The sequence below is a fragment of the Leptonychotes weddellii genome, chromosome 9 (assembly GCF_054177405.1).
Source record: "Leptonychotes weddellii isolate Sample4059 chromosome 9, ASM5417740v2, whole genome shotgun sequence".
NCBI classification, from domain to species: Eukaryota; Metazoa; Chordata; class Mammalia; order Carnivora; family Phocidae; genus Leptonychotes; species Leptonychotes weddellii.
Genome location: NC_138377.1, coordinates 36473621 through 36488086, shown reverse-complemented (window position 1 = coordinate 36488086; position 14466 = coordinate 36473621). Strand labels below are relative to the sequence as shown.

At 41.9% G+C, this 14466-nt stretch overlaps 1 protein-coding gene across 3 annotated transcripts in view; it reads left to right on the top strand.

Annotated features, from left to right (window-relative positions):
• DAAM1 (dishevelled associated activator of morphogenesis 1) overlaps window positions 1-14466 on the top strand; it is a 133918-nt gene that overhangs the window by 51601 nt on the left and 67851 nt on the right. For all 3 annotated transcript variants that reach the window (XM_081830437.1, XM_081830436.1, XM_081830435.1), the window contains one exon: window positions 7657-7746. In XM_081830437.1, the coding sequence (XP_081686563.1) occupies window positions 7657-7746 (90 nt within the window). The remainder of the gene's footprint in view (window positions 1-7656; window positions 7747-14466) is intronic.

Here is a 14466-nt window from a genome sequence, read left to right as displayed (position 1 = left end):
GACTGCCTTCGGCTCAGGTCATGATCCTGGAGTCCCGGGATCGAGTCCCGCATCGGGCTCCCTGCTCGGCAGGGAGTCTGCTTCTCCCTCTCCCACTCCCCGTTTGTGTTCCCTCTCTCGCTGTGTCTTTCTCTGTCAAATAAATAAATAAAATCTTTAAAAAAAAAAAAAAAGAAACTAAAAATTATTTCTATTAGTCAGCCTTTGCTTGTGGGATCTCACTTCTTATTTTTATATATTGAATGGAAAACATGTCTGTCAGACACAGAGAACATGACTGGGTATAGGTGGTGGTGAGTCATACTGTGGTATTTCGTGTAGTGACTAAGAATGTTGGCAGAAATCTTACCGGCTGAAAACCTTCAACGTTTGTTCTCTTGTGTGTACACATCCATTTTGGGATTTAAAGCACTCTGTTGTTTTCCATTTATGTTTTTCCTGACTGGTTAGGAGCAGGTAATAAGTCACTGAATGTACTTCTATTTAAACTGACAAATATGGAATCTCACTTTCAGATTTCAAACCACTGCTATGAAAGTAAAGGACTGTTTCTCAAGGTCACTGTGGTTAAATTTTAAGAGCTGCATTGGCAGTCCGTGACTTATGGATGTGATGGTCACTTGCTGTGGTAGGGATGGATGTTCATAAATTTGATGAAATGTCTCAGCCTAATAGTACATTTTCTCTCTACGTTTGTAAAACTGTAATTTGGCCTTTTCTCCCATGACATTGTACTTATCACTACGTTATATGACTTAAGGCCTAGTCACTTGTGCCCCCGAGCGTCTGACTTATTTCTGGTAGTGTTGAGTTATGGGATGAAAGGAGAGGGTTAATGACAGGGTTAAATCCAGAAACAGCTAATGTAGGGTGTATGTTAAGTGAACCTGAGGATTGCTGAGGATTTCCTGTGGGGAAATCTTTGGTGGGTGGGGCTAGGGTGGGTGAATTGGGTCTCCATGCTGTGGGCAAATACCTGAAGTATGTAATTTGAAGGAGAAAAGTTAGCTTTGTCTGAGTAATAATAATGGTTAGAAATTCCCCGAGGTCTGTACATTGAGTCAGATGGCTCGTTACCTGGTCAAGACCACTAAAAAGCAAAAACAAAAACACACAAAACAGTAAGTTGGTTGGCAGGGTGACCCCTGGGACCTATCTTAGCTTCTTATCTCCTCATTTTTTTTTAATTCCCCCCCACCGGCATTAATTGCATGTCCTATTACCTCTGCGTGAATCTGTATTAGTATGTATGTAAAGAGTTAGCTTAACTCATTAGAAATAGAAATCCAGAATTCCTTTGTTAAAGATTTCTCTTGTTAATCTGGAAACTTACTTGTTGGCTCACTGAAATCTATTGATTTGGTGGATTTTCAAAGAATAAATGCTTTCAGTACTGTGTTGGAAGTTTTATAAATAACTCCCTATTTCAGTTTAGCTAAATCTCTAAAAAGAGCTCTTTCAACTCATTTAAGACCCTTATTGTATATTTTTTCAAAATTCCTTCCCTTGCTTTATCTAGCAAATCAATCCATTTCCTTAGATTTATTTGTACTGTGCCAATTGTTTTATGATTTATATACATTTCTTTATAGCGCTGCCTGCTTACTGTGCAGTGTAGGACCAGTGAGATTTCTTTGTACAGAACCTTTCAGAAGTGGGTCTTAATAATATGCTTTGTTTGTGATGAAGCCTAGAACTTTAGTTCCCACAGCTGGGCTTCGCTCAAAGGTCCTTTTTTCTTCATAGAAAATATATAATTTATACCGTTTTTCAAGATACTGTATCTCAAATATGGATTTTATGAACATATTAAAAGTAATTAATATTTTCTCTAAGAAAAGCCTATATAGGCTTTTGTTTGCTGGTTTTAGTTTTCAAAAAGCTTGAGCTCTGAGGGGAAGGGGAATGACGCTTGGTGCGATTGTTTCTCCTTTTTATCACTGGCTAAATTATTTTCCTTCAATTAACTTAAAACTCTGTCCAACAAAAAAATAATATGAAAGAAAATTCTGTGGCCAGTGAAAGGAGCTGGGCCATCCAAGTCTAGGGTGTAGGAGTAGGAACTAAATTTGTTCTGCTTGTCTTGGCATTAATTGACAATCCCCAAAATAACATCCGACTTAGCATGACTGTAAAATAACAAAACAAAACAAAACAAAAAGTAAGGTGATCTAGAAGCCTCCAGGATGCCTCCTGGGATTGGGCTAATTACATTTGTTAATCTTCGCGGAAAACTTGCTTATTAATTCACAAAGGCACGGAGGAGCCAACAGTTTTCTATAGCGCCCCCAGTAGGGAAACATGAAAACCAAAACACTGAAAAGGTTTTAATGTATCATTAAATTTAACTTATCACTTTAATATTAAGGGACCTTAGGGGAAATACTATCTCTTGGTCTAAATGGAATGCGTATTAATAGAGTCTATATAATTTTCAAGGAAAGGATATTTCATATAAGTGATCTTTGGTTGGTTTCAAACAAAAGTTGTGTCTGAAATTGTAACAGTTCCCAGAGCAAACTACTTATCCTAAAGGGGACCACATTTTTCCTTTTCTTTACATTTTTTTTTTTTCCAGTCAGGCTCTCTTCTAAGCCAACTGCTGGGTTTATCTAATGTTCAATCAGAAATTTCTTTCCTCGTGGATCACCACATCAAAAACCAGTGATGTATGGTGACTAACATAACATAATAAAATTTAAAAAAAAGGAATTTCTTTCCTTGTGGTTTCCTCAAGGTTGTTTTCTCTACTCTGAATTTTTTCTTTTCCTTGGGGGTCCCACAACCAAACTTGATTCTTTTTCTTTAGCAGCCTATTGAGATGTAATTTACGTGGTATAGAATCCACCTATGGTAAGTGTACAGTTCAGTGAATTTAGTAAATGTATGCAGCTGTGCAGGATTGCCACAGTCCTGCTCCAGAACATCTCCATCACCCTGCCCATTTGCAGTCAGCCCTGCCTGCCTCTAGCCCCAGACAACCACGAGTCTGCTTTCTGCCCCACAGATGTACTTTTTCTAAAAAACTTCATGTAAAGAGATACTGAGATCTAGTGATCCTGCCTTGTTTTTCATGATTGCCTTTTCCAATATTTGAATTAAGTATCAAAATAAAAAATCTCTGTAATCTGGGGAAAAAAGAGGTGGGGGACAGCATGTGCAAAAATTTCAGAAGTGGGCAACTTGTGACCAGAAGTGCTAAAGGGTGGCTGGTGGCCATGGCGGTGGTCACGGCAGAAGAGGAGAAGGGACAAGTCAGCATATCGCAAAGGGCCTCCACCTACCTGCTGAGGAATTTTGGACTTTATCCTGAAAAGAAAGGGAACCACTGAAGCTTTCTATCATCTTGTCTTCCTAACTAGATTCTTAAATTCCATGAAATCAAGGTCTGTTATTCATCTTTGTATTCTTTTGTCTGGCCAGGGTCCTGGAATGGGTAGGACAGCGAGTAAGTGTTGATTGATCTCTAAGGCTGTGATAGTCTCTTAAGAGTCTTGCATGCTTGATTCAGCCATATTATTAAAATGGAATGAGTCAGAGCAGAGATACTTTTGGAATGGAGGGGGGGGGTCTTATTACACTCTGGGCCTTGTGCCGAGGCACTCCCAGCCATTATCTAATTCAATCTATGTCATTCTTACTCAGAATCGGCCAGTGACCTCTGGTTGCTCTTAAGAGAAACACCAAAGTTCATAGTATCCTTCAAAGCTACTGTTCACTCACTGCCTGTCGTGCTTTTTACCTGTTTAGTTCCTATTCATCTCTCAGCTTTCGCTTTGCTTCCTTGGGGCAGCCTTCATTGCCCTGCCTTTCCCCACAACAGGTGGACTGTCAGAGCTCAGCTTCCTGTGTGATCATATCTTTGTTCATGTGATTGCTGGATTTCCCTTCTTCTCACTCAAGAATATGAGCTCTGTGATACTTTTTTGTCCCTTGCACCTAGCACAATGCCTGGCATTTAATAAATACTCAAAAAAAAAAATTGGTTGCGTGAATTCGTGAATCCTCAAGAGATCTCTGTCAGATATATATTATCATTCTCATTTTTCAGGTGAAGAAATTGAAGTCCAGAGGTTAAGTCACTTGCACAAGGTTGCATAACCCATGAGAGCCAGACCTGGAACTCAGGACTGGCTGACAACGGCATCCTCCTCTTTCTGCTAAGGGACACTCAGTAGGCTGTGAGTGCAGCAGATGGATACATTTTCATACTTGCATCAGTGCCGTGATTTTACCTACCTGCTGAATGACCAACAGAATGGACAACCTGGTGGTTGAGAACGTGGGCTGTGTAAACAGTCTAGACTCCAGTACCTCCTCCACCATTTACTAGCTTTGTTACCTTGAGCAAGCTACTTAATCTTTCTATGATTCGGTTTCCCGGAGGATGGGGTAACAGTACCCATTTTATAGGATTGTTGTGAAAATAAATTAATTCATACAAAACAGTACTGCTGAGCACAAAGAAAGTACTCAATAGTTGTTAGCTATTACCGTTACCAGTATCCATTATTTCTTCCCCATTTTCTTTTTCTGTAAATTTCTTAAATTTTATTATTTTTAAAAAGATTCATTTATTTGAGGTGGGGGAGAGAGAGAGAGAAAGAGAGAGAAAGCATGCGGGGGTGGGAGGGTTGGAAGGGCAGAGGGAAAGAATCTTAAGCAGGCTCCATCTTCAGTGTGGAGGCCATCATGGGGCTCATTTCACGGCCCTGAGATCATGACCTGAGCCAAAATCAAAAATCCGATGTTTAACAGACTGAGCCACCCAGGTACCCCACCTCCATTTTCTTAGTGTAATTCAAAATTAGATCCAATCGCTTCTCGGCCTTTTGCCTGAGATGAAGTGCAAAATTAGATCCAAAGACCCTATAGCAATTTTTAATTTTTTTATTTTATGGAAATTCTCTTCTTGCATAAAACCATCTGCTTCTAAGTCCTAGTTCAACTGTGGAGGAATTATTCTACTTGTAACAGCAAAATATAGTAATATTAATACTTATTAATCCTCTTCGCTGTGAATTTCTAGGTTTTAGGATTCACCTGTTTCTTTATACCTCTGCTCAGATAGCACAAACACAGTGTTGTAGTGTAGTAAAAGATGCAACGTGAGTAGTGCTGTTTTCTCTTACAAATAACAAACCTTTTCCCCAAACTAAGCAGCATATTATCGAGCTGTTTGAATAACTGACCTGACCCCCCCACCCCCCTCCACCACCACCACCAAAAAAACCCCCGTAATTGTTGGGAAGTGATTTATGTCACATTACTTCCCTCATTCATCAATAGGTGAGAGCAGGTATGACTTATAGGAAATTAAAAAAGGAAGAAAGTAAGAAAAATAATCACTTCACATATTTAATAGTTGCATGCCAAAATCTTAACATTTTTAACATGTTCCCTCATAATGGGATTTTCTGTAAATATCTTTCATTCCTTCCCTGATTGTTCATTGTTAAAATTCTTAACTAGTTTCTCGTGGTTAGGGTGTCATAGTGCATGGGTGTGTGTTTTAGTGACTTAACTGTTTACTTTGCTCTTAAAAGAAAATAGCACCTGATTTATGTCTAAATGACGAGAGAAATAACAATACTGCAGCCACCCAGCTACCCGCCCTATGCCAAGCATTACCCCATACTTAGTCCATGTTGCTAATCTTCACAATAGCCCTGCAAGCGGAATGATATGCCCATCCTGAAGATGAGGAAGTAGAGGCTTAAGGAGATGAAGAACTTCCCCAGGAAGTTCACACCGTATCAGGCCCTGAGTGGCTGGGCCCTGGAGGTGTAGGTGGTAACAGAATAAGGCAGAAGGGATAACTAGAAGCAAGCCTGGCAAAGTCAGTTGGGGTTTTAAATGGAAGACCTCAAAGGCAAGCTGAGGAATATGTAATTAATTTTGTCAGGGTGTGGAACTAGTGAAGTTTTTTGAACTGGGAGCTCAAAACAGCATAGGAGCTTGATTTTTAAGGCGCTGGTCTTAAAGTGTCCCCGGACCAGCAGCATCAGCAACACTTGGAAACTTTTTAGATACTCAGATTTTCACACTCGCTCCCAGCGGTTCAGTCCTTAAACACTGGGCAATCAATGATTTAAGGAGTCCTCCAGATGATTCCGAGGTTCTCTCAGGTTTAAGTACCACTGCTTTAATGAATTCTGGGTGTGCCGTAGGGAGGGTTGGAAAGGCAAGGAGAAGCAGTGGGGAGGCTATTGCCCGGAGCCGATGGAGTGGATACAAGAACATAAATTTGGGTGGTTTCATTGGGAATCAAAAAAGGAAAAATCATGACACCTTTCATGAAAGAAATGACAGGACTTGATGATAAATGGAGGTAGGAGTATGAGGTGTGAAGCCCATGTCTACTAGTGGCAGAATTACAAGTATATACCAAGGGCATTCAGAGGGGGAACATGTTTATGCTCCTCAGGGATCGAAACCTCATTGTGCCTTAATTTACGGCATCTTTTTATGTGCCTCACACCCACCAGTCTGCACCCTCAACTAGGTAACTTTCCCTCTAGTAATAAAAATGTACTAGACGCTCAATGCCAGTAACACAGACCAGGGATGATTGAGTTATTAAATGCCAAGAGCTTTTCTCCAAACACTTTATATTCATCATCCTATTGTTGTTATTCATTAGTTATGGATGTTTGTAAATTGCCTTCCCTTAGTGTCCAATCTAAGCTGCATTCCACTGTAAAATTAATGTTTCCAGACACTGATCTGAGAGGCTGAGTCTGGGTTCTGGAGTTTGACAGCTGCGGGCTGAAAACCAGCCCCATCATTACTAGGTGTGTGGTCTGGAGCAAGTTACATACCCAATCTTCCACCTAAATTTCCCCTAGCTGTATTACAGTAGGCATTGTTACTACAATGAGGACATAAATAATGAGTGGACTCAGGGTTGTTGTGGGAACTGAGACCATGCCTGCACAACGCTTGGTGCGTAAAGTTCTGAATAAATATTAGTGGGATTTATGGCAATGAAGATGCCATGTGCTTGTTCACAACCTTCATTGGCTCTCCTTGGTCAAGAGAAGAAACTCCTTATTCTGACATTTATGACTTTTCACAACTGGTCACTCCCTACCTCCCAAACCTTTCATGTGACGATTCTTTGCATCATTCAGTGCTTCCGCTAAGCTAGTCGCTGTCCCCCAAACACAGCTCATCTGTTCTCACACCCCCGCCTTTGGTTCCGTTACTCTCCTCCTCTCATCATGTCCAAGTTCTTCAGGTCCAGCCTGATACCCAGTGTTTGTTGAGCCATCCCCAGTGAACCGCCATCTGTAATACGAGTAATCCTTCCAAACTCCCGGAGCTTTGATGGCCTTTAATGCTCACCCGGCCCTCTACAGCAGAGCACACTGGCTCAGGTGTTCTGTCTGTGCCCAGCCCGCTTTCCCACACCCTTCGGGAGGTGTAGGGTGAATCTTGTCGTCCTTGCTGTGCTCGGTACTCAGCCCCATGCCAGAGACATGCTTTCTTAACAGTGGCAACACATTCCTTGCCTTCTTGGTCTTTTCCAAGTTCATTGAACTATATGTTGGTGGGTTGTTTTTTTTTTTTCTTTTCCCTAATGATACTGATAACCTCTCCTATAGGAATAACGTTTAATCTATGAAATACTAATTATTATTTTTTTCCCCTCAGGATGAACTTGACCTGACAGACAAACACAGGGAAGCCATGTTTGCACTTCCAGCTGAGAAAAAATGGCAAATATACTGTAGCAAGAAAAAGGTAAGAGATTCGTTGTGTTTATGGTTAACTGGAAAATGATCACTTTTCATGCCCTTTGCTCTCCCTTTTCACCACTGAAATTCAGACAGCTCTTTGTAATGTACAAACCAGATCATGGCCTTGTTGCTACATGCGGCGCAGTGCCAACAGCTTGGATATTGTTTTTATGAACACTTCGTTGGACACCTCCCCACATCCCCCACACCTGTAACCATTATTTGTAATCCTGTGCAACTGAGACCCAATCTGATAGTGGTGTACACAAAAATCAGAGTTTTCCACCTGTTCTTTCCATAAAAGTTGGTATCTCAGTAGATTAGGAGTAGTATTCTGGGGTCTCAATCTTCCTTTCCCATCTCCTAGCAACTTTCCATTTCAGTGACTCTAGGGTGTGGCCTTGTCCTCATGGTCCAAGGTATCTCTCTGGCCATTTCATGTTCTAAACTAAGGATGGAGGAAGGGGGAAGAAGGCAACACACTTCCCCACCTCCCCTCTTAGGGACATGTCCCGGGAATCATCCACCTGAATTCCCCTCATACCCCACTGTTAGCTACATGGCCCCACCTGCAAGGAAAGCAGTCTTTATTTTTGGTGCTGTTACCTTTGCAGAAGGGAAGAATGGATATCAGCACTCATGGTGTAGGCATCACCCCATGGACTGTATCTCCTGCAATAAAGTTCACTCTGCCATCTTTTAAACCCTGTGGCAAATTTGCAGACTGTGCCCACCCCATTTTTGGAACCAGTCAAGTTCATGGCCATCTTTTTCCACTTTTTCTTCTGTTCCAGTAGGAACTTGAATCAAGATGGGGTAAATAGGAAGGGCAGTTTAGCACCGAAGGGAAACGTTACCTGTCCCCAAGGCAGTGGACACTCTAGTTACTCACTCCTGCCCCAAGGAAATAGGAACAAACTGTAGCAATCTGATTTCCTTTTAAGACACAGTATCAGTCAGAGAACGCTCTTCTTATGCGACTAGTGCATTTGCCCATGTGACTGTCTCTCAGCCCCACTGCCTCTTTGCTGCCTTGTTTGGTTGCCGTGCCAGCCTTCCAGGAACATCTCTGCCATATCAAGCCTGCATGTACCCCTTTGCAGCCAGACTTGTGCCTCTCTGGGCGAGCCACCATGGCTTAACTCCTCTTTGTAACTCCAGCATCAGATACATTGAAATAAGTGTATGATGAGCAAACCACTAAGTTGTCATTAGTCTTATACTGAACTGTCAAAAAAAAAAAAAAAAAATTGAAAGCACAATTAGTTTTCCACCTGAGCAGTTACAACTGATAAAACTACATGTGGGGTTGGTTCCGGGGGCCTTTGCTGAGAGACCTGTCCAGCTGTAACCTCTCCGTATGGTTTCTGAGCTGCTACCAGATCAGACTAAGTTGTAGTCTTAAGGATTCCTAATCTAGTAGTAACCAGGAAAATGTGTTTGTGAATGACTTTGTCCTCTTTTCTCTTTGTACATGGCTCTCTCTTGTTGAACTCATTGTCATGGCTCAGGAAACAGATGTAATACACTGGGAAAGAATTTTAAAAATAAAAAGGGTTCAGTTCTGAAAGTGATGGAATTGTATGGTCTTGGAAAACAAGGGACCATCTTAAAGACCTAGCCCCTGGTACTGAGAAGGAAAAATCTTCAAGTGCCTGTATGCACATAGGACATTGTCTATTTTGGCTCATCCAAGTGCAGTTTTTTCTCAAAATTAGGAAACAATATGAAGTGAGGATTGAGAATATACACTGGAGGAAAGGAAAGGGCAAGGAAATGGGAGCAGCTTACTGAGGGGAAAGTTTTCTTCTTTCCCAGATTTTATTACACCCTTGACAGCAATTGAAAGTTAATCATGGAAACTACTGCCCCTTAGATTAGAAAAGGTGAACCCTGGAGGATAGTAATGACCTTGGATGTGCAGCTGCTGCTCATTTTTCAATTTCCAGGCCTATCAAATCCCCTTGCAAACCCTGTCTCATGTGCACATGGTGAGGTTGCCATTTTGTCGGAGGATAGATATGGATGTGGCCACTGGCCTCAGAATCCCATTCCTTGACGGATGGGCCCTTCCTCCTACTACCTGGCCAGACTGCACAGATCCTTGGAAGTGCAGTTCTCCTGCTCGCCTCACTCCTGCAGCCTGGATTCCTTACGTGACCGCCAAGGCATGGCTGAGTGGGAAAGCCATTTTAACTCTTTAGGGATTCCCATGGGGTTATACATCTGCCTCACTTTAAAATGGATGCTAGTTGTTGCTAAATTAAGGATTTTCTTGATTAGAGCTTCTCAAAATGTTAAAACTCTGTGTTTGGTCTGAAACTGACCTTTTGGGGCGCTGTAATAAATAGGGAAATAATACAGTGAATACGAGAACAAAAACCTAAGTGTGAAAAGGGCATGATGTTTACCTGTCTTCATATAATGTGATTTCGTAAGGAGCAGGTTGCCCGTTCTCAAAATGGAGCCCACGGTGACCATCTTTATTACGAAGAACAGGCTGTTTTCCTTGGACCATATCTTAGGTAGCCTTTTCAAATCAGGCTTGTCACCAGCAAGCCAAACCATATCCATTTCTCAGGCCAAGGGAAAGCTACAGACTCATGGCTTCTTAGATTTTTCCATCTTTCAAGATTAGAACCCAGGGCATTACAGACATTCTCACACATAGTGAAGCCATAGAGTAAGGGCCCATGAAAGCCAACAGAAACAGACCCATGAGTTGGTGAAAAGCAGGCTTTCTGTGTAAAAGTGCACCGCAGTTGTGGAGGCAAACGAGACTGGGAACTGAGGATGGGGCCAGGCCTTCCTCAGCCAAGTGGCTCTTTTCCACCCAATGGTGACTTGAGTCCCAGCAGCGGCTGTCTGCTTATCAAGCTCTGTGCTCGTTTCTCACACTTGCCTCTATCTACATCTCTAGTTGAAAACCCATTTCCAGAGCCAAAATGAAAGCAGCGAAAGTATTTCTGGGGCTAAAAGAATTGGAAAGAAATTAATTGGAGGCTTGCCTAATTGAGTAATCCGGGGGAGAGTAAGAGATGGATGTTGTGGCCTTGTTGAAAGTCCAAACAAATCTGTAAAAACAACTAGACTGGTTGGTCAGCCATGGTTTGTCCTATGCCGCAGTCCACTGTCAAATGTTTTTTAACTTTCATGAAAGGACCACAAAAAGGTCCTGTTGGTGGGGCTGGAGGTATTTTCAAATAGGAAATGTTTGTGGTTCTTATCTTTAAAGGTAATTCCCTTTTTAGTTCCAATCACAACATACTCTTTTGTTTAAGTGAGGTTTTTCCCAGTCCCTAGCCAGAAACTGCATCTGTTAACAATCTTTTGGATTTTAAACTGAAACTTTTTAAACAATGAACCATCTGACCACGAAAGGCATCTGGCCATGCTTTGTTTGCGTATTGTTAACATGATTTTTAAACCCTGGGAAAAGTAAGGAGAGGGCTTCAGGGAGAGAGAGAAGAAACTGCTTTCTACACTGTGTCACAGCGACAACGATCCTATCCGCACTGGCAGAAACCTTTAATTGCGGCTCTTCGCAGGGGCGATTCGCTCTAGTTGTGTCACTTACCCGGTCCTTATAGGCATCCAGGAAATACTTGCTCCCCCTCCTTGAGCTTCCGAGCTTACAGAGTACTCTGGTGAATGGTGCTCCCTGTTAGCTGTAGCATCATCAGGAATTTGAGGCAAAGATCAGGATTTGAGGAGTGCACCAATTGCCCTCCTTTTGTTTCCGATCTCTAAAGCCAAGGTTTGAGTAAATGGCTTTGGATTCTCCATATTGCATTTCTGTATCTTTTCAGTTCTTCTGCAGAGAAGGTGAATTTTTACTCTGCCACCGAGGGTGTGTTTGACTGTTAGGAGATCTGTAAAGAGGCTTAAACTTTTGAAAAAAGAATTCAATCCTTTAAGAATCTTGTCTAACCTGGCTGCGGTGGAGTTGTTGAGATGTGTGCAAAGTACCAGTCTGGTGCTAGGTACATTTTGAAGACATCTAGGAGAAGGGGCTGAAAATTCAGCTGGTACTTTTTCATTCACTCCCTTCATTTGGTTTGCATATCCTATTGGATCACTTCCCCACAAAAAGCAATTCTCCTTTCACCACACACACAAAAAGATTAAAATTGTATTGTGTACGGTTGTCAGGATGCAGCTCTTTCAGTTCCTTGAGAGTTGAGGTCCTTGTGCCTTTAAAGGAACATATGCTAAAGTGGTGGAATTAAGACAAGAGGGACCATAGGTTTTCTGCACAACTGTCAGACAAACCAGCTGTAAAATGAGGAGGCAAGATGATACGTTCATCCTCTAGTTGTTTCTAGTATCTTAATGAGAAGCTGCTGTGGATAGGCTGGGACGAGAAGCAGCGGTTCGGTATTGGACCTGGAAGACCTGAGAAGGAAGAGAAGCTAGGTATCCTTTCTTTACTATAATTGTTTAAACATACAGTAGAGTGAGCTTGGATTTTCAAGTGTTCACCTTATTAGCTCCCAAGATTTGGGAGATGGAATCGGTCGAAAGGCAAAAACTACTTTTCAGTAATTGTAGTTCTAGAGTTCTTAACAAGTACTCGGGTTGGTTTCCTGCCAATGAGTTTTCACCTGATAATGGATTTCAGTTGGCATTTGTACACCCAAGTGCTAAGGGGTTGAAGAAAGTGGCAGAAGTAGAAGTGATCAGAAATAAGACTGGGCTGTCTTTTGCCCTCTACTTCTCTAAAAGAACAAATGAGGGGAGCACAGAAGCTGGAGGACAGTGGGCATCTCCAGGCTCTGCAGGCTCTGAAACTCTCTGCCTTACCTACATATTCCCTGACTCTGACAGATGAGGGTTTGTATATAACTCCATACTGAACCACTAAGAAACAGCTAGCTTGGAACATCTGGGGCCCCACTCCATGAAGCCATGCAATTGGTGAAGGGCAAGATGGTTTGTGATTCACCTAAGGTGTATTGAGTACTTCTCTAGGGCAGACTCTTGGCTAAATTCTGGGGATGACTAAACAAATAAATCAGATTTCCTGGAGTGGATGATCCTGGTAGGAGAAGCAGATAAGATCAAATAATTGCCAAGTCTTGTCATAAGCTCCATAATAGGGTAAGCAAACAGGCTCTGGGGCACAAAGGAAGGAGCCACCAATCTTTGGGGGTAGATGTGTGTGACTCAGACAACAGTTCCTTCACCACTTTGTCCTGTCTAGCAGTTACACCAGTGAGAGAGCTGATATTGTCATGCTTTTATCCCATCATCTAGATGCTGGCTCCTTTGTCAACAGTTGAGCTATGTTCACATGCACTATATACTTTCCCTCTTGGTTTGTACTTTGTTCTTTGTCCCTTTTCCAATACTGAAAAGGTCAACATTAGACTGTTGGCCTAATCTGATCTTCACTAAACACAATTTGTAGGGCTTGTTAGGAGATCTGTAAAGAGGCTTAAACTTTTGGAAAAAGAAGACATGGTGGGGGAAGACTGAAATAACTGAGGTTTGTTCAGCCTAGAGAAGAGAAGGTCAGGTAGAAACTCCAACATAGTTTAAAAAAGAAAGAAAAAAAGAGAGAGAGAGAAAAGAAAAGAAAAGAAAAGAAACTCCAACATAGGCTGATGTTCACTGAGCATACCCCAGTGAAACTATGGTAACTGTCAAAATATTGCCAACTTCCTTTGTAAAGGGCAGCTGCCTCAAACCCTCCTGATAAAAATCTCTGTGACAGTCTGATCCTTCCCCCAAGGGTCCACCAGTTTTCCCCCACAATTCAAGTGTTAACTCCTGGCATGGCACCAAGGGGACTCTAAGACCCTGTTCCCACATTAAATCGTTGATTCCGATTCATTGATGCCCATGCTATGCTGGTTGATAAGTATTTTGAATATTGGCCTACGTATGAGATGCTGATTGACCTGAAGATAATGATCAAAACCATTTGATAATATGTATTCAGAGCCTGAAACATTCTCCCACGGAAGTGATGAGAAATATTGCAAAGAACCAGGGTGAGGCAGTTTTTTGTAATGTTGGTCCTGAAAGCCCATGATTGTAACCAACTTAAAAGAGGATGGTTATATTGTAATACACAACCCTAACAGAGTATTTTGTAGCCATTGAAAAGTCATGTTTTCAAAAGAAATTTTAATGACATGGGAAACTGCTCAGCCTGTAATGATAAGGTTGTTTTTTTGTTTTTTTTTTAGAAGGCATAAAACCATAATCAGTACGATCAAAGTTTGCAAAGGAGTATAGACAGAGGTAGGCAGACAGAAACAGTTGCTTGGTGGGATTGTGGGTGATTTACTTTAATTTTTTTCTTTGTATAGATATTTCCCAAATTTTCTACAGTACCTTCTCCCCCTTACTTTGGGGTATTTTTTCCCCAGTTGTAAAAATAAAATTGCTCTTTTTAAAACGTACAAACAATGTATTTGTATCAGTCAGGTTTCAGAGAAGCAGGACTACTGGCAGAGACCCACAGAGCAAAGAGATTCACCCTGACATAATCATGAAGCTGACTGAGCACTCTCCATAAGGCTGTTGCCTTTGTTTCTGTTGCTGGAGCTCCATGTCCTTGGAGCTCCATGTCCTTGGAGCTCCATGTCCTTGGAACAGGCAATTGGGAAGGAAGGTGGATATAAACTAGGAGAGAGCAAGGATAGGCTGGAGTCCACAGGACAGACTGAAGCCCAAGTCAGTTCCCTTGGCCTCTGACTCTGGTGTGGGTGTCGTG